General features: G+C 36.8%; 1 protein-coding gene across 1 annotated transcript in view; it reads right to left on the bottom strand.

Moving 5' to 3' along the window:
- Positions 1 to 25686, bottom strand: part of adamts17 (ADAM metallopeptidase with thrombospondin type 1 motif, 17) — a 140545-nt gene that overhangs the window by 14542 nt on the left and 100317 nt on the right. Inside the window, exons 17-20 of the mRNA XM_088921470.1 lie at positions 21567 to 21724; positions 17905 to 18064; positions 12962 to 13097; positions 8516 to 8720 (exon numbers count right to left, since the gene is read on the bottom strand). Of these exons, the coding sequence (XP_088777596.1) occupies positions 8516 to 8720; positions 12962 to 13097; positions 17905 to 18064; positions 21567 to 21724 (659 nt within the window). The remainder of the gene's footprint in view (positions 1 to 8515; positions 8721 to 12961; positions 13098 to 17904; positions 18065 to 21566; positions 21725 to 25686) is intronic.

Genomic DNA, 25686 nt, shown 5'->3' with positions numbered 1-25686 from the left:
ACTTCAGTATGGAAAAGAGAAATGGAAATTGCGTATATGCAGTTTGCACATGTACAAAATAGGGAAATTAATTGCGCAGTAATTTACAATTATCTAAGAAACACCTCAATATAAATCAAATTTTGATGACTATGACAAGATCAGGCTTTCTTCAGCTGGACCTTAAGATACAAGAGTGTCAGGGTTAAACAATACAGACAATGCATGCATAACAAAGGTGTACAAACAAAGCCAGGCCTCCTGAAGAACCTTCCTGATGTACAGTAGAATGGAACATTTAACATTGCAGTCGTTTCCATTCCGTATGAATTTTGTAATTCCAGAATGCAGTCCCATTCATGAATAGAATGCGTAGTGTACATATATAGATATAGAAATCATAGAATAAAAAATCATAGATGCATGTTGATTTTTATTTAAAAAATATGTGAGCTTGAAGAGAATTTGGTAAATTTGGTAAAATAGTCCATTTGTTCATGTCAGTGTTTACCTGGCTAAAAAAGTTATTTTTTTTATCCTTGCCTGTCTTATGTTGAGATATTTCTACATGAATTTATTTAATCAAGTTAAGACAATGGTAGCCTTACTTACTGAAGTATCTTCTAAGGTACTAAAAGGCTTTTTGATGTCCAGAATTCAGTGGCCCATGTACAAGATAAAAGTACTCTGTATCGGTCACATGCTTTGAAATTGCATTTGCTCCCAGGAAAATTTAGAGTACACTTTAGAGTTCTTTTCCTCACATCAAAACACAGGATTATCTTTAGGAATGACTGCACAATGAAAGAATGCAAGATCTATGGATTCTTGCATTCTTACTTAGTTGAAGTCTGGCCTTCACACAACGGACAATTAAGCTTTTCATATGCGGCACCACGGCTGTGGAGCCCAAATCCATTAGAGACTCTGCAACTGCTGACATTGTCAAAACTAAGACTTTTTACCAAAGGTAATGTGTGATTTAGTCTCGTCTGTCGTACAATTTTTCTTTCACTTTTGTTCCTATTGTTTATTGTGTGGGCCATTATACAGCACTTTGAGCTTCATTATCATCATCGTTGTAATCGCATGTAAAGAAGAGTAACTCAATTCTAAGGTGTCTAAGGTATTTGAATAGTATTACAGTCATAGACACTCCTGTGAAATTTAATTAAGAAAATTTAAAACCTGGTTCCAAGGGCCAATTATAAATAGCAAAGCTGATCAAAAGCCTTTTCAGCATCTAATGACAGAATGCCACAGGGGGAGACAATGTCTGTATTGGCATCCATCATGTGCAGAAGGCAGCAAACTTCAGGAGCAAGGACACCTTTAATTAAGTCGGTCTGGTCATGGGAACTAATTTGGACATATAAACCTCCAGCTGGCATGGAAATATCTTAGCATATAGCTTGGCATCCGAGCAAACCAGAGAGATGAGATGATAGTTCTCACAAAGTTTGGAATGTACATCTTATTGGAATTATAGATATAATAATGATGGTTTTAACACATGTCCAAAAAGGGCTCTTCTTAATGACTATGCATTATGATAAGCATAAAAAGGACCTAATCCCTTCAAATTGACAGATAAAATCCAGGAGGGATGACAGAAGATTTACTGTATCTTTGTCAGTCCTAAACTGGATCATTTAGCTCAGAAATGAATATAGGCACCTCTAGCACAGCCGTTCTCTACAGCACGAGTATGGTATTGGTAAATGAAAAGACTGGAGAAAACGTGCACTTTCCCAGATAAAACTAAATGTCTGAACTGTAGATTTTAGAGTAAAACATGCAAAATTACAAGTTAGTCTGTAGTGTATCTGTAATTCCTTTTTTGTTGATATGAAGAGTAGACAGTTAGCAAAATGTTAATTTCAATGGAGCTTCAAAATGTAATTCAGGTGGGTAGCTGCGTCAGCATGCATAGTCTGCAAAGGAACAAGTAATAGGTTTATTCCATGCTGAAAAGAGAATAGAGAAAACACAACGTTTCGGCTGTGAAACCTTCAGGTGTGAGAAAGACAGGGCAGACAGCAAAGCACAGAAGAACAAAAGCTGGGAGAGGGAAGGAGGCAGGAGGAGCAGGGAGGCAGAGAGGCCACTCAGGAAGTGCAAAGTGCAGAAGTGTGAAGTCAAAACCTGCATGAGAATAGAGATGATTACATGAAAACAAGTCAGTCATTGAGAGAAGGGGGATGGTGTGAACCTAGTTTCAGGATGAGTTTCGTTTCTGTTGTTTTTCTGCTATGGGAGTTGAGAAACCCTTCTTTGAGAACAGAGACGGAGAGATCAGTGTGATCATGGCCGTTTGAGGTGAACGATGACATCTGTAAAGGAATAGGAAGTGGTTAGAAAGCCAAACTTTTATTCAAAATTTAATTATTTTTTAATGAGGTTGATTTTCAGTGCAGTGGCCTCTGAAAAAAATAAGTTATAGAGCATAGTCTAGAAAAGCCAACTTTGTGGGCGCCTTTGTCGTAGTCTGTGGAGCACTGACCAAGGCAGTTTTGGTTAACAATTTTGTAAATTTATGAATTTTGTATTACAATAAAATATCTGTAACAGAGTACTTAACTGCATCTCACAAAATACACGAATCAGTGACTGAACTACAACAGAAAATAAGAAATATCACTATTTAGCCCAAAACTGCACATAAAATAAATCAGATCAATAAATTAGTAGCAGGGTATTGGAATACCAACAAGATCACTCAATGATTTATTAGTTAAAACAAATCTGCAGAAATTATCTTAAACTCTTATTGCTTGCTTCAAAATTTCTCATGAATTAGTTGAATAAGACCTTCCATTTCAAAATCCATGTCGGCTTTCCCTTAAATGTCATTGATTTCTAGGTATTATCCAAAATTAGCATTACCTGTAAGACTGATTGTTCTATAGTTATTTGGTTCAGTTTCTGCAATTCTCCAGTCAATCACATTTTAAGTGAGAGGTGAAATACCCTAGCTTGAAGAACATCCATTGTCTTAGGAATGTCTGTAAAAATACTGGTAATGTATTAATTGCTCCATCCCATGTAGAACCTAAGTATTAGTTATGTTAAAAGTAGCCAGTACCAAAAGAAATTCTATATCATGGGGAATATTCTATCTTCTATTCTAAAAACCCGTGTGGAATATTCTATAGCCATGTTTATACTGTAGATCATGGAAATGCTCAGTTGACAGCCCAGGCAGGGTTAGGGTTAGCATTCATATACTACTTAGGAACATAATAGGTTTATTCCATGCTGAAAAAAAGAAGAAAGAGAACACAACGTTTCGGCCGGTGAAGAACCCACCTGAAGAAGGCTCCACGGCTGAAACGTTGTGTTCTCTTTCTTCTTTTTTTCGGCATGGAATAAACCTATTATGTTCCTTTGCAGCCTACGCATGCTGACGCAGCTACCCACCTGAACTACTACCATATACTACTTAGACAATTTTTAAGATCAGCGCTGGATATTGGGACCCAATTCAGGTTTAGGACCAGTGGTGTTTGCTCGTATCTCAATTTTTTTTTCTGAAACTCTCTGGGCCCTGGATGGTGAGGAGCACTATGCGGTAACTGTATCCCAAAACTGAGTCGGTCGGATCTTAAGTTGAAATCAAGCATTATTGAATCTCATTCACTTGTAAGAGCTTTGATCAATGGTCTTGATTGTTTCCCAATCATTATTTTTGATTTGGGGAACATGTCAAAATCTGATGTCTAGAGAAGTTCATATATAGAATGTGGAAATGCTCAATTGACAGCCCAGTTAGGGTAAGGGTTAGTATTCACACTCTAATTAGACCATTTTTAAGATCAGCGCTGGAATTTATGACCCAAGTGAGGTTTAGGACAAGTGGCTTTTTGCTCCTTTTTGAATTTTTTCAAAGCCTGATCAGAGAATTATTTTGTTTCTTACATAGCTGAATATATAAAAATAGTCCACTATTACAGCTTGTTGTTGGCTACAGTGTGAGTGTATCTGGATGAATTATTAGTGATGGTTTTGTGATTTAGGATTTCTGTATGCAATTCTTTAAGTTAAAGTAGGGGAAAAAAGAGGACTGTACTGTCACCACGCTGCAACCGACATGCACCATCTGTTTGCCTGCCATTCGTTACAATATTAATAATGAATGACCATGGACGAGCTGTAAACTTAAGAGTTAGAGAAGACACGTTGAGTCTTGTCTTTTCAGCTTGGAATTTAACCTTTACAGCGATCCTTTTGGCTATATTTTTTACAGAGCCAGATGAGTACAAATAGATTGAATTAATAACTGGAGTAAGAAAAGATATTTCACACATACTTTGAAACCATACCGCTCTGGAACAGTGGGCAGCGAGACCCGGCTGGGAGGTGGGGCAGTCTTTTGATTTTCCTCCGTGAACTGTATTTGGTACAATACTATAATGAGTCCCTGAGGCATACTGTTCAAATTTCGGAATGATAAAAAATAAACCTTTGTTGAGTTTGCACGAGAGACAAAAGATACTTTCTGAGAAGTTGTGTACTGCTTGCAAAGTAGCAGATTTTGACAAACAGCTAATTTTGCTTGAAGAATTTAAAATCTGTCTGTATTGTAGCTTTATTTAATTGAGAAGAAAGTCACCTTGCTCTTACAAGCAGCTCTGTTAAGCAGAGTTTGTGTTAACACACCACACCCTTTGAATGAGGCACTTTTCCTTCCCTCCTGGTGTGAGGTGACAATGCGGAAAACATTTTTTTTTATTTTACAACTTAAGCTATAAAACTGAACAGGTCAGGGAAAAAGTTTCCAAGTAATCGTGGATGAATGAGTCAAACTTATGCAGATGTTTACAAAGAAAGTGTACTACTGTAATAATTTGAGCTATATGAATATAATTATATCGTTAATAATTTCTTTAGATAAGCGATTCCATATTATTTTCCCTATTAATCAAATTCTATAAAGTATGCGTTTTTTACTGCGATTACGAGTGCAAATATTCATAGAAAAGGTTAAAACATTATAACTTTTTATGAAGTATATAAACTTAATAAAGTCAGAAGGAGCATATAAAAACTTTTCCAAAATAACCACAGTATGTAACCGAATGAAAGATTTTGATGCTTAAAATGTTTATGAAGGAAGTGGAAAACTGGTGTGTATTTTTTATTTAAACTACTGTTACGTCCCAGTGTGTGTTCTGTGTATGTTTTTTCTGTTACAGTGTATGTCTACACAATACCAGCCATATACAGTTTACATAAAGTGTTAATATTCCTAAATGAATATCATTTATGACCTTCAGACACGTTATGCTCCTTTTCTTTTTATGCTCGGTTACTAAACATTCCCTTTAGTTGTAAAATTCCATATTAATATTCAATATTAAGCAGATTTAAACATGCACAGTAAAGAGATTAAATGAAGCAATCAATTCACTAACAACCAATGCATCACTTTCGGTCATTTTGGCCAGCCAATCACGTACTGTGATAACGCGCTAAACCGTAGATAATTTCACATGGTACAGCGTTTTACCATGCATTTTGAATGGCTGCATCTGTATATTGATCCTCTATTATTAGTAAAAACTCATCCTTTGACAAGCACCACTTCTCACATACTATACAGTATATACCGTAAAAAACAGACTACTTTAAACTCTTTCCTGTGAAACCTGACTTTGAGTCGATGGTTATGTCTTAATTGGGCAGATGATGGAAATGCACCACAGCTTTTTGCATACTGTCAAAGATTCATGTAACTTTGAATTGTCCAGCTTTTTCAAATGCAATGTTTACACAAGAAAAAAATTCTGAGAACAAACTAAGTTTGTGCCTCTCTGTTTTCAGCAGACTTCTAAAACAAGGATATTACTGCATTTCTTAGACTCTGTTACGGTTGTGGAGCTGCTTTCAGTTTTAGCCCTTTACTTTCTATGATGATTGAATCCAGAGTATTTGGAGTACTAATCCATGGTATTCTTACTAGTGGTATAAAAAAGGTTACGTCTGTCACTAAGAAAAGTTTCTACTTTGCACAATTAGCTGCCATTACATTTTTAGCTTACAGCAGGCCTGTAGTACAGGCCATTCTGCTTAAATTTCTAAATAATCAAATAATGACAATGACGGCAATGAAAGAGTGACGTATGAGCACCTCTATGAGCAATCTTCATGTATCCTGTGAACCCTCTGCATAAATTAGGTCTTGATGTGTAAGATTTTGGAAACACTTAAGGACAGCTTTGTTCAGGAATACAACTTCATCACTGTAGTGTCATACTATTGGGCAACCTCGTGTCGATCAACATAGTAACAGTTCTGATTCCAAGAGACTGAATGAGTAACATTAGGCAGTAAAATGGACTAAGCTGGGTTCCTTTGACCTGAACCAGCAGCTGAAGTGGCTCCATCCACCACAGAGTTTATATTGTACCTCTTTTTCTAAAGGAGCACATTTGTGGTAGCTAAAAGTTTAACCTATGTCTAACAAACCAAAACCAATAACCCGACAGGTGAACAGGTTTTATCAAATGTTCACTTTGGTGCTGACTCTAAAACTAACCTAACCAAATGACTGATCTCACAACAAGATCTATCTCCTCCTGTGTTCTTTACCTATTTATAGAGAAACCTATTGAAAATCAGCTGTGTTTGATTCCTCTCTTAAAAACTTATGTGTAGGACTACATTTATTTTCCCTTTGGAGCATTCCTAATCCGCCCTCTAGTGGATTAAATTTACACAGGCATTCCAAGATTCAGCTGCTCTGTTACATTTCCCTGATGTTATGTCCCTGTGTTCTTCTTAATAAGGTTGCATTCTACTAGTAAAGGCCTGTGGACATTCAAGCTATTACATTTGTTGATGATGATAAAGTGAATGTCCAACTTTGCCTGGCTTATGTGAGTGAAATGAAATTAAAAACCATTTCACATGATATTGTCTGGAACTACGGAGCTGAATGATTAACATCCAAATGACTGGGGTCACTAAACAAAGATATTCTATACTATTTCATTAAAATTATTAAATCACCAATGAGGAAAAATGTGGAGCCATTCTGTTAAGCATGGATTGTGTCCCAAATCCGCCAAGCAGCATTTCATTAGCAGAGTTTGTGGAGCTTGTAAAGACTCCATCTGAAAATGTGCACCAGTTTAAGTTTAACAGCAGACTCTGTGTTTCAGGTGAGTCTAGAGTGGGTTTTGGCAAATCTGAAACAACATTGCAAATTTGGGAGAATACTGATTGACATGCGCTATGACTGACAGGTGTGCAGAGTGAACAGTGCAGTGCCACTTACTTTTAAAAAGCACACTTTGGAACTGCTTCTCTGTTGATTAGACATGTGAGCAGCCCATACATTTTAGAATTAGCATTAATGAATACCTGCCCTTAAGAGAAACCTTATGATATTGAAGAGCTCAAACATCTGGAAAAATCATTATACATCTTAAAAGATGTTTCCTTAGTTTACTTGCCATGAGCATCTACTTTAAAAACAAATCTAAGAATCATACTGGAAATACTGTATAAACATCCCTATACTCTCACTTTATTGTAGTACGTTACAATAAAGTGTACCTACTTATATTTTAAGTTAGGCCATATCACCCTGCAACTCACAACTGGCAACCCACTGAAGCTATGCAGGTGTGAGCCTGGTCAGTACCTAAATGGGAGACCTCCTGGGAAAAACTAATTTTGCTGCTGGAAGAGGTGTTAGTGGGGCCAGCAAGGGGTGCTCACCCTGCGAACTGTGTGGGTCCTAATGCCCCAGTATAGTGACGGGGACACTATACTGTAAAAAAAGATGCCGTCCTTCGGATGAGACGTAAAACCGAGGTCCTGACTCTCTGTGGTCATCACAAATCCCAAGGCGTTTCTCGAAAAGTGTAGGGGTGTAACACCGGAGTCCTGGCCAAATTTCCCATTGGCCATTACCAATCATGGCTTTCTAATAATCCCCATCTATGAATTGGCTTCATTACTCTGTTCTTCTCCCCACTTACAGCTAATGCGTGGTGAGCATTCTGGCGCACTATGGCTGCCATCGCATCATCCAGGTGGATGCTGCACATTGGTGGTGGTGGAGGGGAGTCCCCATTACCTGTAAAGCACTTTGAGTGGAGTGTCCAGAAAAGTGCTTATACTGTATGTGTAAGCAATTATTATTATTGTATATTACCATCTGGTTTGAATTACATTTGTTTATTGTAATGTAAACACTGCCACACTGTCTTTTAAAGGTAAAAATAAGTCATTTCACATTGTACCCTGACCTAAGAACCATACCCTTAAACAACATAACATAACATCCTTCATAACAACATGTTGTGCAAGCTTTAGATATACTGTACACACATATAAGTGCATGGGACAGAAATTCCTTCCAAAATGAAAAACAAAGGGAACTCCTCAGGGAAGAAATTCTGCTTTTACAATGCTAACAGCAGGCACATCCGAGCAGTGTCTTCTGTATTTTTCTCTCTGTTGTGGAAACCCAGAGAGACTGCTTCTCACAATAAACACCCTACAGTCTGCAGTGGGGAAGTCATACCTTGGACCACTCGGAGGCTTCCCAGACTATGAGGCAGTCCCGACCCTCACAGCCCTGCACCATGGCGGGCTTGGGCCCCAGGCAGTAGAGGTCTCGGGTGTTAATGTAGGAGCCGTTCTGCAGCTGGTACACACAATACACGTCCCGCAGCTGGAGCCCTTTTCCACAGGTGACAGAACAGGAACCCCATTCGCCTGCTACCCACCTGCCAATCACAGGACAGGAGAGACCACAATCATCACTGCAGGTCAGAGCAAACAGGCATAAAACTCACTCACTAAAACTGAACTGAGGTGCTTAGGAATGAAAATGGAGCGCTGAGCAACACACTGTTATCAATTACCCTTCTTTAATAAATAACGTAGCTGCCATGATAAAAGAAACCAACACCTTATTTCTCTGATCTACTAAATAATCTATTAGAATTAAAAACAAGAAACCTTTCTATCCAGATTGTCCAAAAGACCTTAAACATTTTTTTTCTGTTCACACTTGATGTTTCTTAGTTAGAAGACTATACTAAATCAGCATAAGAGGGACTCAGGTACAATGGCAAATGAGATCTAATCAGGTCAATGTATGTCATTGTGAACAAACAGCTCATAAGTGGTAGGTTAGAGTAAAGTAAGTAAGTTTTCAGAACATAATGCCTCAGAAAAACATATCAACACACAGGGATACCAATATTGGCATTTTTAGGCTTCTGCTGAAGAAGGGCTATAAAGAATCAGACCAACAAAGACCAACAAGTGCTTGGTTCCTCTTCAAATATCAAGAACAGTCTCTCCAGAGACTATGATATTGATACTAAAATATATGTACAGTATATTTAAATTAAAAAGAGCACCCAGACAAAAGAGTGCAAGTCACAAACCACAAAAGCATGAAATAAAAATTCAACAAATGTTGACTTGTGATTAATAAACATTGTATGTCTGCATATTTTAATTAATAATCAATGCTTAATGATCTGTAATGTTAAACTGTTTTCTTTACAAATTCATGTTCTAAAATAATATTGTATTTCTGCCTACTTTTATTAATGAAAAATGCTTAATGATCTGTAATTTGTTGTTAAAGGTCTGATATTTTCTTTACAGATTCCTATAATGTGGTTTTGGCGCTGTGATTTTTCACTGGGTTATGTAAAAATGGTATTAAAACAAAAAATCAAAATATCTTTTGACAGATTATACCAAAAGGTAAGCTAGATAACTTTACTACAACTACCAGGTGTAAAAGGAAAAGCCATTACCATACAACAATATGTAAACATTTATTTTGATTACTTGCTGTTAATGAAGTGCATTCTTATTAAAAAAAACTTAAATGTCTTTGACTTTGAGACTAGATAGTGGAATAAAATATGTTTAGGCAAACGAGGCAAAAAAAGGATGAATAACTGAGTGGCTTCCAGCTGAGGTCAATCAGTGTGGAGAAAGTCTATTTTCTCAAATAAAAATTTTAGGAAACAAAGTTTAAGATGATAAAAAGCATTTACCTTTGCAAGAAATAAAGAAAAGTAAAATGACAGATATTAGTAAAATCAATCAATTAAAATCAATGAAGATTTTTTTTAATTCTATATACTGTAGCCTATGAACAGACAACGTTTTTTTATAAGAAAACAAAATACTGTAATCTCAGTATTTAATAAAATATACATGTACCAAACTACAGTATGCTCTCAGTATATACTGTAGATAATATTGAACATGTTTGTAAGGATGCTTGCAGACACAACAGAATACGAAATTGTTGTATTCGTATAATCGTAAAACCATTTTTTGAGGCGGAGCCCTTGTTGAGTAAACTATGTGTTGCTAGGTAACCACAGATGAACAGAATCATGAGTTAACGTAATTCAGCAGTGGGACGTCTTTAAGAGCAAGCGTTGTACTTTCCTGAGAGGAGACCAAGCCAAGACCTCAGTTCTGCACTAACCTGCAGGGTAATTTTGGCTTCCTTAAACAAGCGTCAAACCTTTCCCGTTCTCTCAATGATAGACTCGTCTCCCAACCCTCTTTATTCACTGGCAGGTTTTCACTTCCAGCTCTCCTCCAGTTCTCCCCAAGTTTCGAAAATCCTTCTCCCCTATTTACTGCCTCCTCTTAACTACCCTGTCTTTTGTTCTCCCATGCTTCATTAACTGCTGGTTTCCCTATCTCCTAACACCTGAAGAAGGCTCCAGAGCCAAAACATTGTGTCTCTTTTCTTTTACTTTCAGTGAGATATGAGCATGTAAGTCTCGGAGGAGACTGAGGAGAGAAATTGTGTGTGTTCCCAAACTCCAGAAGGAACCAGGAAGATCTATAATTTCAGAGGGAATCAGAAAAGTAGGGAGTAGAAAAGGCCAACAGTGTCAGCTGAATGAGGGTGAAGGAAAGGGCTCATTTGGTTGCTGACCTCTGTTAGAAAATGAGCTAACTTCTGAAGTGAATGAGAGTTGAGTGGGAGCTGCTGATTTGGTTGAGAAAGCTGAGTGGGCTGGGCACAGGGAAAGGTGCGTTGGCAGCCACGTAGACAGCCTGGGAGGAGAGAATGAAGTGTGTTATTAAGTCTCACTGTGAGAGTGAGGTGCTGAAGACTTGGTATTGAGAGTGTGTTTGAACCTGAGCATGAGAGTGAGATGCTGGAGACTCATATGTGTATTGAGAGTGTGAGACCTAGCCTGATGGCATCGCGAGAATGTCAGCGGCTGGAATTGGATCTGGAAGTCTGGGGCTTGATTGGTGGTAAGAGACCCAATAGCCATTGTAGAGTGAGAGTCATCTGGGTGGAGGAGGCTCCTAATGAGAGAGTCAGTGTCATCGAGGTGCAGGGAAGGCCTCAGTATCCTTGGGTAGTATCCTTGGTTGTTGTTGTGCTGGTAAGGTAAAGAAGGCGGTTCACTGAGTCTGGCCAAACAAGTTTGACTGAGTCAAAGGCCATCTACTGCTACTCCCCAAAAGGGATGAGCCAGAGGGTGAAAATTGTGTGTGAAGCTCATCAAGTCCAGGAATCCGCTAGTAAATGGCTCAGCGATGCAAGGGACCTGAGTAATGATCTCGGAAGAGATCATATGGGACAGTAGCATAGAGAAACCAGAGATCTCTGAATATGTGATGCCACTGGGGTAGTGCCTGCCACTGTAGGCGTGTCAATCACTCCGAACATGCCCCTCACAACATGCTTGGGAATGTTTTCGTACTATTTCTCCCTTTCCAAGCACTCTCCTCTGAGAGTGGTGATGAGCACAGCACCCTCATCAGGTCTACCAAGACACGTGGTGCACATATTCGGAGATCTCTGATCTGCCTTTTCACTGTGACAAGCCCTCCATAACTGGTTGCGTTATCTACAGCAAATCTTCTTGAATTGAATTTGCTGCTTCTTCATTTTTTTGCCAGTCTTCCTAATAATCTAGAAACTTGACTAGCTTATTAACTATTACATTAACAAGATTACTGATATAAATTAAGAAGATATAATCTCCGCTGACTTCCCTGTCTTTCTCACAGCCGAAGAAGGCCCCACAGCCAAAATGTTGTTTCCTTTCTTCTCTTTTCAGCATGGAATAAACCTTAACTTTTTCCTAAATTAAGAACAGCAGTAGTCCTTGTCCAGATCCAAGTGGTACTCCCCTAATTAAATCTACCTAATTTGAGTAAACAGCCCTTATCTGTACCTTCTGTTTTCTATTTGATAATAAATTCTGAATCCTAACACTCATGTTTCCCTGAATGCCTACCACCAATACATTGAGAATTAATCCTCTACGTGGAACTTTATGAAGTCTTCAGAAAATCTAAACAACATATCATATGCCATGCATTTAAAAGAACAAATTCTTTTGATTCTAAATCCAGGCTAACAATTTTAAACAGGTTTAGTTCTAATAATTGTTACTTTGCACTTAATTGAAGTCTACAAGTCTTGGTTCAGTTTTCACACCTTTGTTATGGATTGGTAATACAGTACATTAGCTATTCTCTATTCCCTGGGTAAGCCCCTGTTTTAAGGAACTGGTAGAAGAGTTGCTTCAATGACTTTTGAATAACGTTTTTGATTTCCTTGAGTAGAATTCCATCAGGCCCTGGGGATTTATTCATCTTCAGTGCTATTTGTACCCAACATACTTCTGCATCTTCTATGCTAATATTGTTTAATGAAAGAACTTTGTCCTTCCTCTGCCCGACTCATGTTGTTGACTTTTTCCTTAGTGAACACCTGACTGAAATACAGTATGCATTGAAAACATCGGCTATTTCCCCTTGCCTAGAAGTTTGCCATTATCGTGCTGGATATAATTTACTTCATTCTTAACAGTTCCTTTACTGCTGTAATAGTGTATGAACTTATGTATTTCAGCCTCCATTGTAATATTCCTTTCAATTTCTAACTTGTAGAACTTGTAAAAAGTAGAACTGACCAGGCTGCCGAAACCTGGCAAATTTAAGTTCTCACCTTGACTGGCAGGGGTGGACATTGCAGTGCCTGACCTGAGGGGCTGGACGATTTTCCACCCAGCAATGGCTGTCATTTGTCACAGCCATGGTTTTGTTAAGAATCTTCATGCACGATACAACAGTTCGTCTTTCCCCTAAGAAAACAAAGTAAAACACACATTAGAAAATTCTGATGAATGTGATTAAGAGTAAAAGTTAACACTAATGTTAATCTATATATAATTTCTAAAATTCTACTGCTAAGATAGATGGTAATGATGGCAGAGGAATCTTAAGACACCTTTTAAGCTGTTATATCCATGTAAAACATATTGGTAATTCTAAAAATCATATAATTTTGCCAAATAATATGTAATCAAATCAAAATCAGTGCTGTCAACAAAAAAACGTTTGTTACACTTTTAGATGATAAAAGGCATTATTAATCATATCAATATTAATGTGTTAACTAATGACAATATAATACAGTGTTTATGATCATATCTCATGTGTCTGTGTAGATGTTTTAACTAGTAGACCGGAAATGATGTGTAATCTTTCAGAATCAGCACATTTAAGATGTCTTATTTGAATTTTTTTTATTTGCTGTGGAAATTCTGAATTCCTTCTGCACTAATGAACAGACATAACAATCATAACCACTGCTGGTGGGGTTTTCACTGCCCATCTGGCCTTTCTGGCCCTGGCAATGTGACCTGTAGCTGCCAAGTTAATTATGTCTCTATAACCAACTCATTATAAAACTCTTCTGTGTACTGCTATGGAATAATGGCCAAGTTTAATGAATTTTAAAACCCATTTTACTAGTGACTGTAATAGGATTCACATCCTGCAGGGAAAAGCTAATGAATTAATCCTCCATGTCACCTGGACTTGCAACTTCATTTAAAAATGTTCACTAAAAAGACCCCAAGAAACAAGGAGAAATAAAGTTTTAAATTCTCTTATTTTTGTAGTTACATGTCATTGTCATACATACTGTAGCTTTCCATTTATATTTTAATGCCAATCATTAGCTAACAATTTTGAATGCCAAAATATAATAAACTACAATACCTGTCTACAAAATATTTCTCACTACAGGTCTAGACTACAACCTAAATCAACACATGATTAATTAAGGTAGTCAGGCTCCTATACAAAAGCAAATGATCCAATATTTCAGCATAATTCATTTGCCACTTTGTAAACCTACAGACTAGATTTGTATAACTAGGAAGCAATTACAAAATACAGTTTAGAAATATTATTATTACAAAAGTAGAACCCATCTTTTTAAGATAACATGTATCCTTTGCTCAAGGAAAGAAAAATTAATTTTGCTTACAATTCATGGCAGCCAACCAGCTTTGAGGATTGGTCAATTATTTTCTGTTACAATAAGATGCAGGAATATATAGCAGTTTTTTTAGTCAAGGCAATAGATACTGATAACATTGTAGTAGCAAGGACAACCAATAATTCTTGACAAACAAATACTAGTGACTTTTTTTAAAACACCCATATGGTACTTGCTTAGCCATCTAAGTTTTGTAAGGACTGGATGTATTATAGTTGAGAAATTGTGGATGGTCTTCTCCGTTTACTAGGGGCTGAGGAGGAGGTAAATTAGGCCTACTGCAAGTGTGAAATCTATATCATTCTAGATAGGATGGGTGGGTTGTATGAAGAGAATACAGAGTCCTGGTAGCATGAAATTCATTCTCTGTAGAGATCTCAGATTTCAGGTGGGCACAACTCATTTAATTGAAAGGAAAAGAGCTTCACACTGTTCAGACTGTAAGTCACAAAATATTACTCTGGAAGAGGCAGGAATCCTGGTAACCAAGGAAACAGCTGATTCAAGACAGGGATGTAATGAAACACCTGCCTCATTTAACAGTCTCTGGGGTACTGTATGTCTCAATAGTTTTTAGATATCTGTATTGGGATAAACTATTTAATTATTTGTAACTTCTTATTTTGGGATGCTTTTCATGTTAGTCAATGTACTTTACATGAGATGTGTGAAGAATCTGTCATTTAAGGGCAAAAGCAGTTAAAGCCTTACAGACTCACATATTTTTAGTTTTCAGTGGAACAAACATTATCCGTGTCAGCTGTGCTTGAAGACTGTCACACTTTAAGTCTTAAGGCTAGGGCTGTAAATATTTTTCTCAGTGTAAGTTGCAGCAACTGTGGAAAGGAAGAGCTTTTCAAGGGCTTAGTCATAATGTTATTAGGCTTAATGAAATGTTCCATTCAATCTTAAGTGACCACAGAAACTTTCTAACCAAATTAGAAAAAGTTACCAAACTAATGAGGTTACTTGTTACACAGCTGCATTCTGATTAGAATTTTCCAGGGGGCAATGTCAAGAAATAATTTGCACTTTTGATATATTTGTTATTTTTGCAGCTAAATATACATTTTAGTTTGACTAAAGTTTTATTCACATGATCATAGGTGAATCTATATGGAACGTACAGCCAATAAACCTTTCATATCTTCTTGCAGTTAGTAGTCTAGGATAAAAAGGGATCCTATATAAAGTACAATGTAATCCAGAGTGGATTACAACATGAAGGGATCATATTAATATATGATTAGTTGGTAATTGGGTCAAAAACCTATGACCCTGCCTGTTATAACTCTGAATATGTTAGTTTAAGAATATTTTTTCTTTGTACTAAACTCAATTTCAGTGTGTATCTACAAAATATACAAATATTAGAAGGAATAACAACACCCAACAATTAAGTAATATTGAATATGCTTATTGAGTGTTTTAGTCACAGTAAGGTTGGCTTAACCCACTTGGCTGAAGCGACAGCATGAGGCTAGGATCCCCATGGAAAATGGGAGGTAGGGGGGGCGTGAACTATGACTATGATTTGCTGCTGCTCATCCTTTCCTTCTGCAATTCCCACATCTCTCACACTGGTCACAGGTGAGGTCAGCAGAGGCTCACATGAATAGCACTCAGCACTAGGGTTCAACCTCAATGATCAGAAAGCATGCTCACCCTTCACTTTAGGAAGCACCACCCCTCACTGTCCCCTGAATTCGCAGAATCTCCCTTTGTCTTAGTCACTAATTCGCAAAAAATCCCCAAGCTAAAATGAATAAACATGGATGAGGGAATGAAAAGGGCTATATAACCTATTGAGACTACTCACAAAAATCAGAATTCATCAAAAACACACTGTATATTGAAAATGGTCTGATTGTGTAGAAGAAATTTCCAAATACAGGAAATGCTTCCAGATACTGCACTTGGCCATCATCCGATACAATACTGTACATAAAGGCGTAATTCCACAGAATTTTAGGGGATCTGTGATGTCTGCATTAATTAGTTACTACACATTGAGACCATCTACACAATAAAAATACAATACACAAAACATCAAGCCTTTCTTTACATTCCATGCCTGCAGAAAAAACAAGTTGTCCGCAATTTCAACTCACAAAAATTATAAAATCAGTCACGCCCATAAAAGCTCTTATACCAAATTTCTGTGTCCTGCCAACACTTCATCCAAAGACATTATGTCCAATTTCAAATGAGGAGCAGCATGATTCAATTACATAAAAATAAGACTTAATGAAAACAAGATGCAAACAAATGTTTTTAGATACATTTTAATTAGCCATCTTACTGTACTAAAACCAAAAGTAAATTCAGCTGAGTGCATGAAGAGTTTTGCACAGTAACATCATCCATAGCAATAAAAAGTGATCCAAAAATTGCCTAGCTCTTGGTCACATCATTAACCTCATTACTAGATCCTTATTGCAGGCTCCAGATTTCCAAAGAGATACAGAAAAACTCATGTTCTTGCCTTGTACTGACATAGCACTGTAAGAGTGAAAAAACTGCAAATAGCTTCTCAGGAACTTGCATAGAGATTGTGACTAAAATATACTGTTGCTAAAATGCACCTGTGCCAGTCAGCAATGTTTTTGTTCTTTATCTGTATATGACTGTTACAGTGAGAAAGAACACTAAAACCTTTTAGGTTTCTACTGTAACTCTGAGAAAGATCATAAAACTCTGATGGTAGGACTATGTCGTATACCTGCTTGGCTTTGCTCAAAGACCATGGTGTCCTTGTGCAGACTGCCTTGTGCTCTATGGGTGGAAATTTGGTATCGTTTAAACTCTTTATGTCCTGTTGGGACTTGATCATTCACCAACAGAAAAAGTATTTTTGAACTTATGGAACTTCTGGCAGGAATGCAAACTCATGTCAAAAGAAAATAGACTGCAGAACCAATTTAATCTCACAAAGAGCCTGGTGTGAGTTGTGTGCCACTAACGATGAATCTCAATTGATCTTGAAACTGATCTCCATTGTACTCTTGTCATTGTTTGTGAGTGAATCTTTATTCTATAAATGTATCTCACTGATCATCCTTGAAAAAGGTATTAAGCTCATAATTTTGTGGATGTAATGAAAATATACTGTACCTTGCACACCATGTATCAAACTATTTTACAACCTAAAATAAACATCAAAAACAAAATATTCAATATAGATGAAGAAAAACATGTAGCGACATCTAGGTCCCGCTGTCTTTAGTGTTGTGTAAGAATGAAAACTTTGAGTTGTTTTCTATCAAAAGAAGCACTACTATAGTATTTGAGCACATTTTATTTTTTCCCCACAGAATCAAAAATACAGTCCATTGAGGGTTAAACAAGAGATGGAAATGCCATTATTGATACAATATCCTTTTAATAACTCTACCACAGTCAAACTGATTTTTCCTGTGGTTTTACCATGCTCATGCGTTGCATTTAGTGCATTTAGCAGTGCCTTGGTTTGCTATGGCTTGAATTATCTTTAACACACTCTGGCAAAGATTTCATTCAGTTAGGCTACACTTTATTCTGCTTTTAGCACACTAAGCTTCTACAAGGAACAATATTGATGATGAGTGATGATGAGAACTCACCTCCTCCACACTGGACGCTGCAGTCCTCCCAGCTGCTGTGAGTCCAGATGTACAGGGGCTCTGGCTCCCTCTCTGGTTCACTCCTGTTCTCCAATGACTGGTTCAGTGAGATAGTATACTCATAATGGATTCCACAGGTCTGGTCATGAAACAGCAAGACCTTGTTTGGAAATAATGAATTGGAATTCTATTTTAAAACAGAAGCACTTGCAGGATAGGGTCATGGTCAATACATACATTTTTACCACTCTAGCGCTTTTCAAGTTTGACAGTTCATTTTGCAAAAATGTTAAAAAATCTTTTATGTACTGCTTAAATTATTTTTTTATAAAATATTTTTTATTAATTCTGGATGACTATGAACGTTATATTATCATTACATTTTATCTTTTGTTCAGATCAGTGATTTGTCATTTTTGAATTTCAAAATTAAAACTGATTTATTTTTCAGTCAACTGAGTGGTGAAAATGTAAATACTGGGAAATATTCTCAGGCCTTTTAAAGCAGCCCTCACTTCCAGAGAGGTACAACACTTTTGGTACATAAAAAACAAATAATCCTGACTCATGAGTTATTCTTTTCTTGCATAATCTTCTGAAAACTATGTGTGTGGAGAGTTAGGATTACTCTGTTTGTGAAAGACAAACTTTGCTTTTTTTCTTGTCATTTTTATTAAAAGTTCCTATAGACTTTCAAATAAAGACCCCCCGAAATCTGAAAAGGTCAAAAGAAAATCTTTGCATGTTTCTCTACAAAACTGAGAATTAACTCAGCTGTTATTCAAAAAGAATTAGATAGTCATGTAAATCATTATTAATAAAATGTTGCTTATACAAGCAATTTATTACGAATTTCTTTCTGCAAGTAAGAAAAAAATAAAAGGAAAAGGAAAGCCTCCAGTTATATGAGAGATAAAGGAGGTAGAAATCTACTTTGCACTCTGTGTTTCAGAATGTTCAATAAAGCTTCAATGATGTTTAGATCTGTTGACTGGAGAGTACTTGAAAGGTCTTTGATTTCATCCTGGTGTTCACAAAACCACTCTGTATGTGGGTATTATCATCTTGGAATATGGGAACACCTTGAGGAAACAATATTTAGGTGCACCAGGTTGCCTAAGGTGATTTTGTATTCCTTGGCCATTATTCTTTCATGCAGAGTAATAATTGGACCCAATTATTCCCACGAGATGGCTGCCCATTCCATAACAGATCCACCACCATGTTTAACAACTGGGAACAAACAGTGTGGGTTGAAGGCTACCTTTCTTTCTACCTTTGACTTTCTCCAAACACAAACCCATCCAGATGTAAAAAAAAGAGAGTGGAAGATCACTCATCAGACCATATTACTTTCTTCCATTGCTAAGAAGTCTGGGTTTAATGCTCATTCACCAGGTTACATTTTGTTGCCCATTGGCCTTGTTTACAAGTGGTTTCTGAATGGAAGACCTACAATAAATATCAGTTTTGTGAAGCTCACAATACACAGTTTTTGTTGAGACTGGGTCATGGAGGTATAGATGCAGTTCTGTGGTATTTTATGAGGCAGTTTTTTGGCAACTATCCTGTTTAGCATCCATCTCTCCCTGTCAGTGAGCTTTGATTTCATCCTGATGCTGTTTTCCTTGTTTGGAGTATGCCGTCATGATTTTTGACACCGTTTCCTTTGACACATAAAATTATTTTGCAGGCAATTCAGAAACCAACTACTTGACCTCTATGAAAATCTGTTAGATTTCTTGTGCTGTTCTAGAAACCCACATTTTAAAGTGTTTATTTTAAGACATTTACAGAAGACACACATTGGTTATTAGTATTGAAATTAATCTGAAACATATGCAGAATCCTTTATAATTGTAATTTAGTTACTTCAAATACAAGTTCTTTTAATTAGGCGTTTCTATTATTTTGTCCAAGGAAACAAACATTTTCTGTAATCTTTCAGTACTGTTTAATTTTTAATTGTCCAAAATCCTGACTGTGTTACAATCGCTCCTCTGACTCCACTCGCTATGAGTCAGGTGTGCATGTTTTCATTTTGATTTGGACAGCACCTTCTTGATATGACGTACTTCTTTAACAATCATTTTGAAAATATTTGATGCTTGTAAGTATCAAATTTATCTGAAGCACATCCAGGGATTGCAGTCAAGGACGCTGCTTGAAGCAAAGAATGTCTCAAATAGTAGGGAAGTAATTCAGTGCAGAGCAGCAGCAATTAACCAGAGCATTCATTCAAGGTCAGGCGTTAACGTCATGGATTCCAAGAGTGCCTTCAGGCTTATGAATAATGCTGTCAAATGTTAGTGAAAAGATGAAAATGCTCACTTTATAAAATCACAGCTTCAGACGAGGTCATTTATTACTGTATATGTCTATGGAAACAGACATAGGGACGAACATGAAACCTCACATTTATTGTTAAGAGATATTTAGTTTAGAAAAAGTGAGATGTGTATAAACTCAACAGTTATCTAGGAACATTAAAGAAAGTTCACAGTTTTCATTTGAAAAGCTGAGTCTTATTTATCAATATAAATAACTTAAATATTTTAGCAAACCTTTAGAGACATTAACCAACAGAAATCAAGCACTCTTTAATTCCTTTAATACAGTACTGGCTCTAATAAGTTAGACTTCCCTGCACTATTGATTTCAAAATAAAGCTGGTCTGCTTTTGTGAGTCAACTGACACATATACAGCATTGTCCTCTTCTGCAAGACAGATGATTGGTTTAATTTTTAAAGTAGCTGATTCTTGTTCACAATTGTTGGAATTGTAGCCATTAGATAACTAAAAACTGAAATAGTGCATCTCTCTCTCATTATGCAAAGTATTTTCTTAAAAAAGGAAAAATGACATTCACAATTTAGCATTTAAAAGCTCTCTCATTTAAGAGATACTGTTTCAAATAAGTACTTATTTGTTGAATTATCTCTAGAACTTTGTGAGATATTGGCTAACAAATCACCCATGTTTAACACTTTACACTTAATAAATGCTTTCATCTTCTTAATTATCTATATACTGTAAATTGGTCCAACCTGGATGCAAAGGAAAAAGTGCTAAATTTCAGGTGAAATTTAACACCCGAAGAAGGCTCCACAGCCAAAACGTTTTTTCTTTCTTCTCTTTTCAGCATGGAATAACCCGATTACTTGTTCCTTTGCAACCTATGCATGCTGACGCAGCTACCCACCTGAACTGCTTTAAAATGTATGGCTGACCAAAATTCTCTGACAACATACCACAAAGAGAGAAAGTGCTACAATTTCACAAGTTTCTTATGCAAATAAACCAACCAATTCCTGTATATTTGGAATCACATTCTCTCAAAATATTTTTAAACTGTAAAGCTACATTCTCTCAAAATATTTTTTTAACTGTAAAGCTACATATCTCTCAAAATATTTTATTACTGTAAAGCACATAGGGATGGTCATTAAAAGGTGCTAATGATATTCTAAATCATATAGATATACTGTAGATCATGATATACTAAATCACTAAAATACGTTTACATTTAAATACTTTAATTTCTTGAATTTATAACATAACTCAAGAGTTCATGAATTTGTAAAAGAAATAAAAATAAGCTCTGTCTTGAGGTTGAAAGAAAGCCTTCCCTAGACAAACAAACTTAGGGTAATGACTTTACCATTAGGTGAAGGGGTGTTTTAGTGGGTCCCTTGGCAGACATTTTTTCCCAGAGTCCCCTCCTCACGTAGCGGACAGTAGTGCCAGCAAGCTGGAACTCCCCAGGAAGTTCAATCTTCCAGTCGCTGTTAATTGATCTCTTGCCAGAGTCTTTTAAAGCTGAGAAATTCAAGACCATGAGACAAAACAAGGCAATCAGTGCAACGGCAGCTCCCCAATAATCTGAACTGTTTAAGATGCACTCCAGTACTACAAGGACATACAAGCACACATCTGTGAATTTTAACAGAGGGGCTCCAATGGTGAACCATTCCACATTGTGCTCTCACGTCTTTTTCCCCTTCTCTCCACTGCATTTAAGGAAGCCTTTCCCAGTTAATATCTTTTGAGCAGGTTTAATAAAAGAGCTATGAATCCATAATGAAGACATGGTAACTATTACAATATGTTGATCTCTGCAGACTTGTTGAACTCCTTTTTTAAATAGATTTGGATTTGCCAATAATTTATATGATATGCACATTTAATATAAAATTGTGTCTTTGTCTTGGCTCTCAGGATCCATCATGTATGGATGTGCAAGTCTGGAGGAAACCCAGAAAGTTATTGTCAGGGGTTGCTGTTCATATTCAACTTTATTTGTCATTATACTTACACATAGTGCACAGTATAGTGAAAAGTGTTTCTCATTAGATAGAACAGGAGACAAGACAATAGACAGTAACACAATACAAATACAGTGTAATCAAAACTGTGCAAATACGCAAACAGAGAAAAGAAAACAACAGGACAAAAACAGTGCAAAAGTAATTCGGGGAACAGAATTGTTGTCCTGTCGTCCTGCAACTGAAGAGAGAAGTTCACTGCTGCTTTGGAATCCTGGTCTCAGTCAGTCAGTGAGATGACCCGGGATTGAACATGTGATGTTTGGATCATAGACCTCAACCTTAACTCAGAGTTAAAGCCTTTATTGGTTAAGGCTCTCAAGAGCACCACACTTTTTTGATTTGTTCTTGATTTTTGCTTTTACAGTTATAAGTATACACTTATTTGATAAAACAGCAAAGGTGAAAATAAAAGATAACACAAAGGCACAATAAAAGACATTTGTGCAGGCCTTTGGCCTAATGCATAATACCCACAACAAAGGCATGCTGAGGTGTAGATTGAGTTATGAAGGCATAATTTAGTTTACTGACGTTTTTCTTCTCAAGAAATGGTGATATTTTTGTGCATTGGCTTGATGTGAGAAATACTGTGATTTTTATGTAGATCAAGGCAAACAGAAGAGACTGAGTGGATGAGACATTAAAATCTGTGAACACACTGCAGTATATACACAATATAAAAACATGCAGAATGCAGAATGACAGCATGCTATCTCTGTAATTCTATTATTAAATTACAAAGGCTTTTTCAATGTAATCCTGTACAGCACTGAATTTTGTCACGAATGAGTAAACTATTCAAAAGCCGGACAGAAAAAAACTTTCAAATCTCCAAGAGTCCTTGATTTGAATTTTTTGTAACAAAGCCAAAAAAAACGCTTCTCCAAACATATAAGTTTTAGGACACTTCTATTAAGAGTCTTTGTGTGACTGCTCAGACTAACCAAACTTTTGAAACTATGAAAAACTCTGATACCTCAAAATTATACTTAATAGTTATGATTATTTTAGGAGATGGGCAGGACAGATGGAATTTATTTTAAAATGCCATTCAAACAATTAAAATAGAACTATAATTTAAAAAGATCATTTTTACTTTCCTTGAGTAAAAGACATCCATTTCTACACATGACATACTGATTAATGAGTCTAAACTCATTAAAAAAAATCACAAAAATGTGGAGCTCGTAGGAAGAGGGAAGATGGAACAATACAACTCTTCTCTATGTCTTTCCTCATCTCCAGGGTTACTCTGTGTATCAGAAAAGCAGTTTGCAAGAACAAAGTCCGCAAACACTGATAAGTGAGAATCTTCTCACTTCTGACAAGCAGAATATAACCATGCCTCCTGGGCATGGCACTGCACCAGTACCAGTACCTGACACACCCTGCACCAGCACAACACACACGCTGCCACACTGCACCAGAACAACACACACTGCACAAGGACAACACACACGCTGTACCAGGACAACACACAGACTGCCACACTGCACTAGCACAACACACCAGAGAAGTGCAGAGACCTTTAGGTGGGCAGTGGCTCAAAAGGGGAAAAGGGGCACTTTCCAGGGCAGGATTTGTTACATTAGAGTACCCTGGACACAAATCAGTGCCCGCTTATATTTCTACATTACTGAAGAAATGTAGAAATCTCTGTAATTACTACTCATACAGCCTGTATATGTTTTGTAAATAGGCTACAGGCAGTTTTGATATTCATCAAAAGTCGTAGAACATTTACTAATGTAATCATTCTTGTGAGGCAAGACTCTTCTGCTGCTAGCTGTGACCCAGTTATGAAGCAATGTACTCCCTTTAGCTGCCTCCCTAAATTCTTTATTTTTTTTCCTTCTTTTTTCTGAAGGCATGCTCTCCTGTTTCTGTGACTGAACCATATATACTGTTTATATATGAATATGCATGTTAGCTGTTTAGATCAAATACAAAAAGGTTGGCTTGTCTACTCAGTTAACTCAATTTTCTTAAGAAAATTTCAAATCTAGCTAGATAAGTAGCAATGCAGACAATAACGTGGCGATTTGCAATAGGTGAATGAAAATAGTCTTTTTTAAACACAAAGTGCTCCATATGACACCCTTGGTGTGTTGCTTTTGTACAGTCCTTCTGAAAAATCTGTGTATCTTCTCACCGCTCACAAATGTTTAACACGACCTCCACAGGTGTAGTAGCCCACATTGCTTATCGCTGCTTTTTTTCTCCACATTTTACAATGAAGAGGAGGCGGGCACTTGTGCTCGGATGAGATAAATTAGGTCCAACTTTTTTTTTTTCCTAACGGGAGATATGTACTAAATACAGAAGCAGAATCGTCAAGTGGCGAAAAAAAAATGCAATTGGTTGGACTTTTTTTCTACAAGCAAAAAAGGGCACTTGGGCCAATGAGGGCAAAGGGGCAGGGGCTTGAGCCACTGTAGCCACCCCGCTCCGCACGTCCCTGCAACACACACAGTATGCTGCCACGTTGCACCATCATAGGACACACACCAGCACTGCTTTGACCAGGTCTCATGATACAGTAAATGCTGTGTCAGAGCAAGAAAGAGCATAGATTCTTGTACAGCCACTGACTTTCTCCTTTTACATGCCCTTAATCCACAAACAAAAAATAGTCACACTATCAGGCTTACAAAAAATTAATATTATGGTGCAAAAAAAATTATACAGTAAAGGCAGACCACCTACTAATGTTTTTCCCTGTTGTGTAGCAACAGAAATATCACAGAATATTATCAGGATTGTTTTAATTAACAAAAAAAACTAAACAAATGAAAGCACCAGAATTACTGTACAGCTCAGTTCAGGCTCCTGTTTAAGAATCAGTTTGACACTTCCTCTGATTACAGGTTAAAAACAGCACAGGGAAAAGACTAAGGTCTTTCTCCAATCTACCATTTTTTAAAGAAATATCCCTGGGTTGTTTGCAATAAAGTGTAACTCAATACAACATGTGTGGAGTAATACAAAAGGAAACTGTTTTTTGTGCTTTGAAGAACAGATGTTCTCCGCTCAAAGGAAGAGCATTAAATTTACTTCCAAAGCAACTTTGTGGATTACAAATGCTTTCTGTCTTTGAAGAGCTCATGTACAGAGTTAAATCACTTCATATACAGCACCTTATTTATAGAACTAACTTTATATACACTGTAATTTTAAAATAGTTTCAACACACATAGCAATTTTCCCATGCTTACATATTGTTGTGAATATTAAAGATTAAACTAGACTATTCCACAGGACTTTTACACAAAGGCTATAATAAAACCATAAATGAAAGAAACCTGATCCAGAAAGTCTGCAGACAATTTATCCTGTTTCTAAAAAATAACCATTTGCTCCTCCCATAATAATATCTTTCTTCTTAACTGTAGCTGCTTTTGCCATTCACTATTGGGCAATTCGTGAGAAGAGCAGTTTTTTAAAAGATCCCTA

The sequence above is a fragment of the Atractosteus spatula genome, chromosome 7, assembly GCF_055471065.1.
Source record: "Atractosteus spatula isolate fAtrSpa1 chromosome 7, fAtrSpa1.hap1, whole genome shotgun sequence".
In the NCBI taxonomy this organism is placed as follows: Eukaryota; Metazoa; Chordata; class Actinopteri; order Semionotiformes; family Lepisosteidae; genus Atractosteus; species Atractosteus spatula.
Note: the sequence above shows the minus strand (reverse complement) of the source record. Positions and strands in the feature narration are given on the sequence as shown.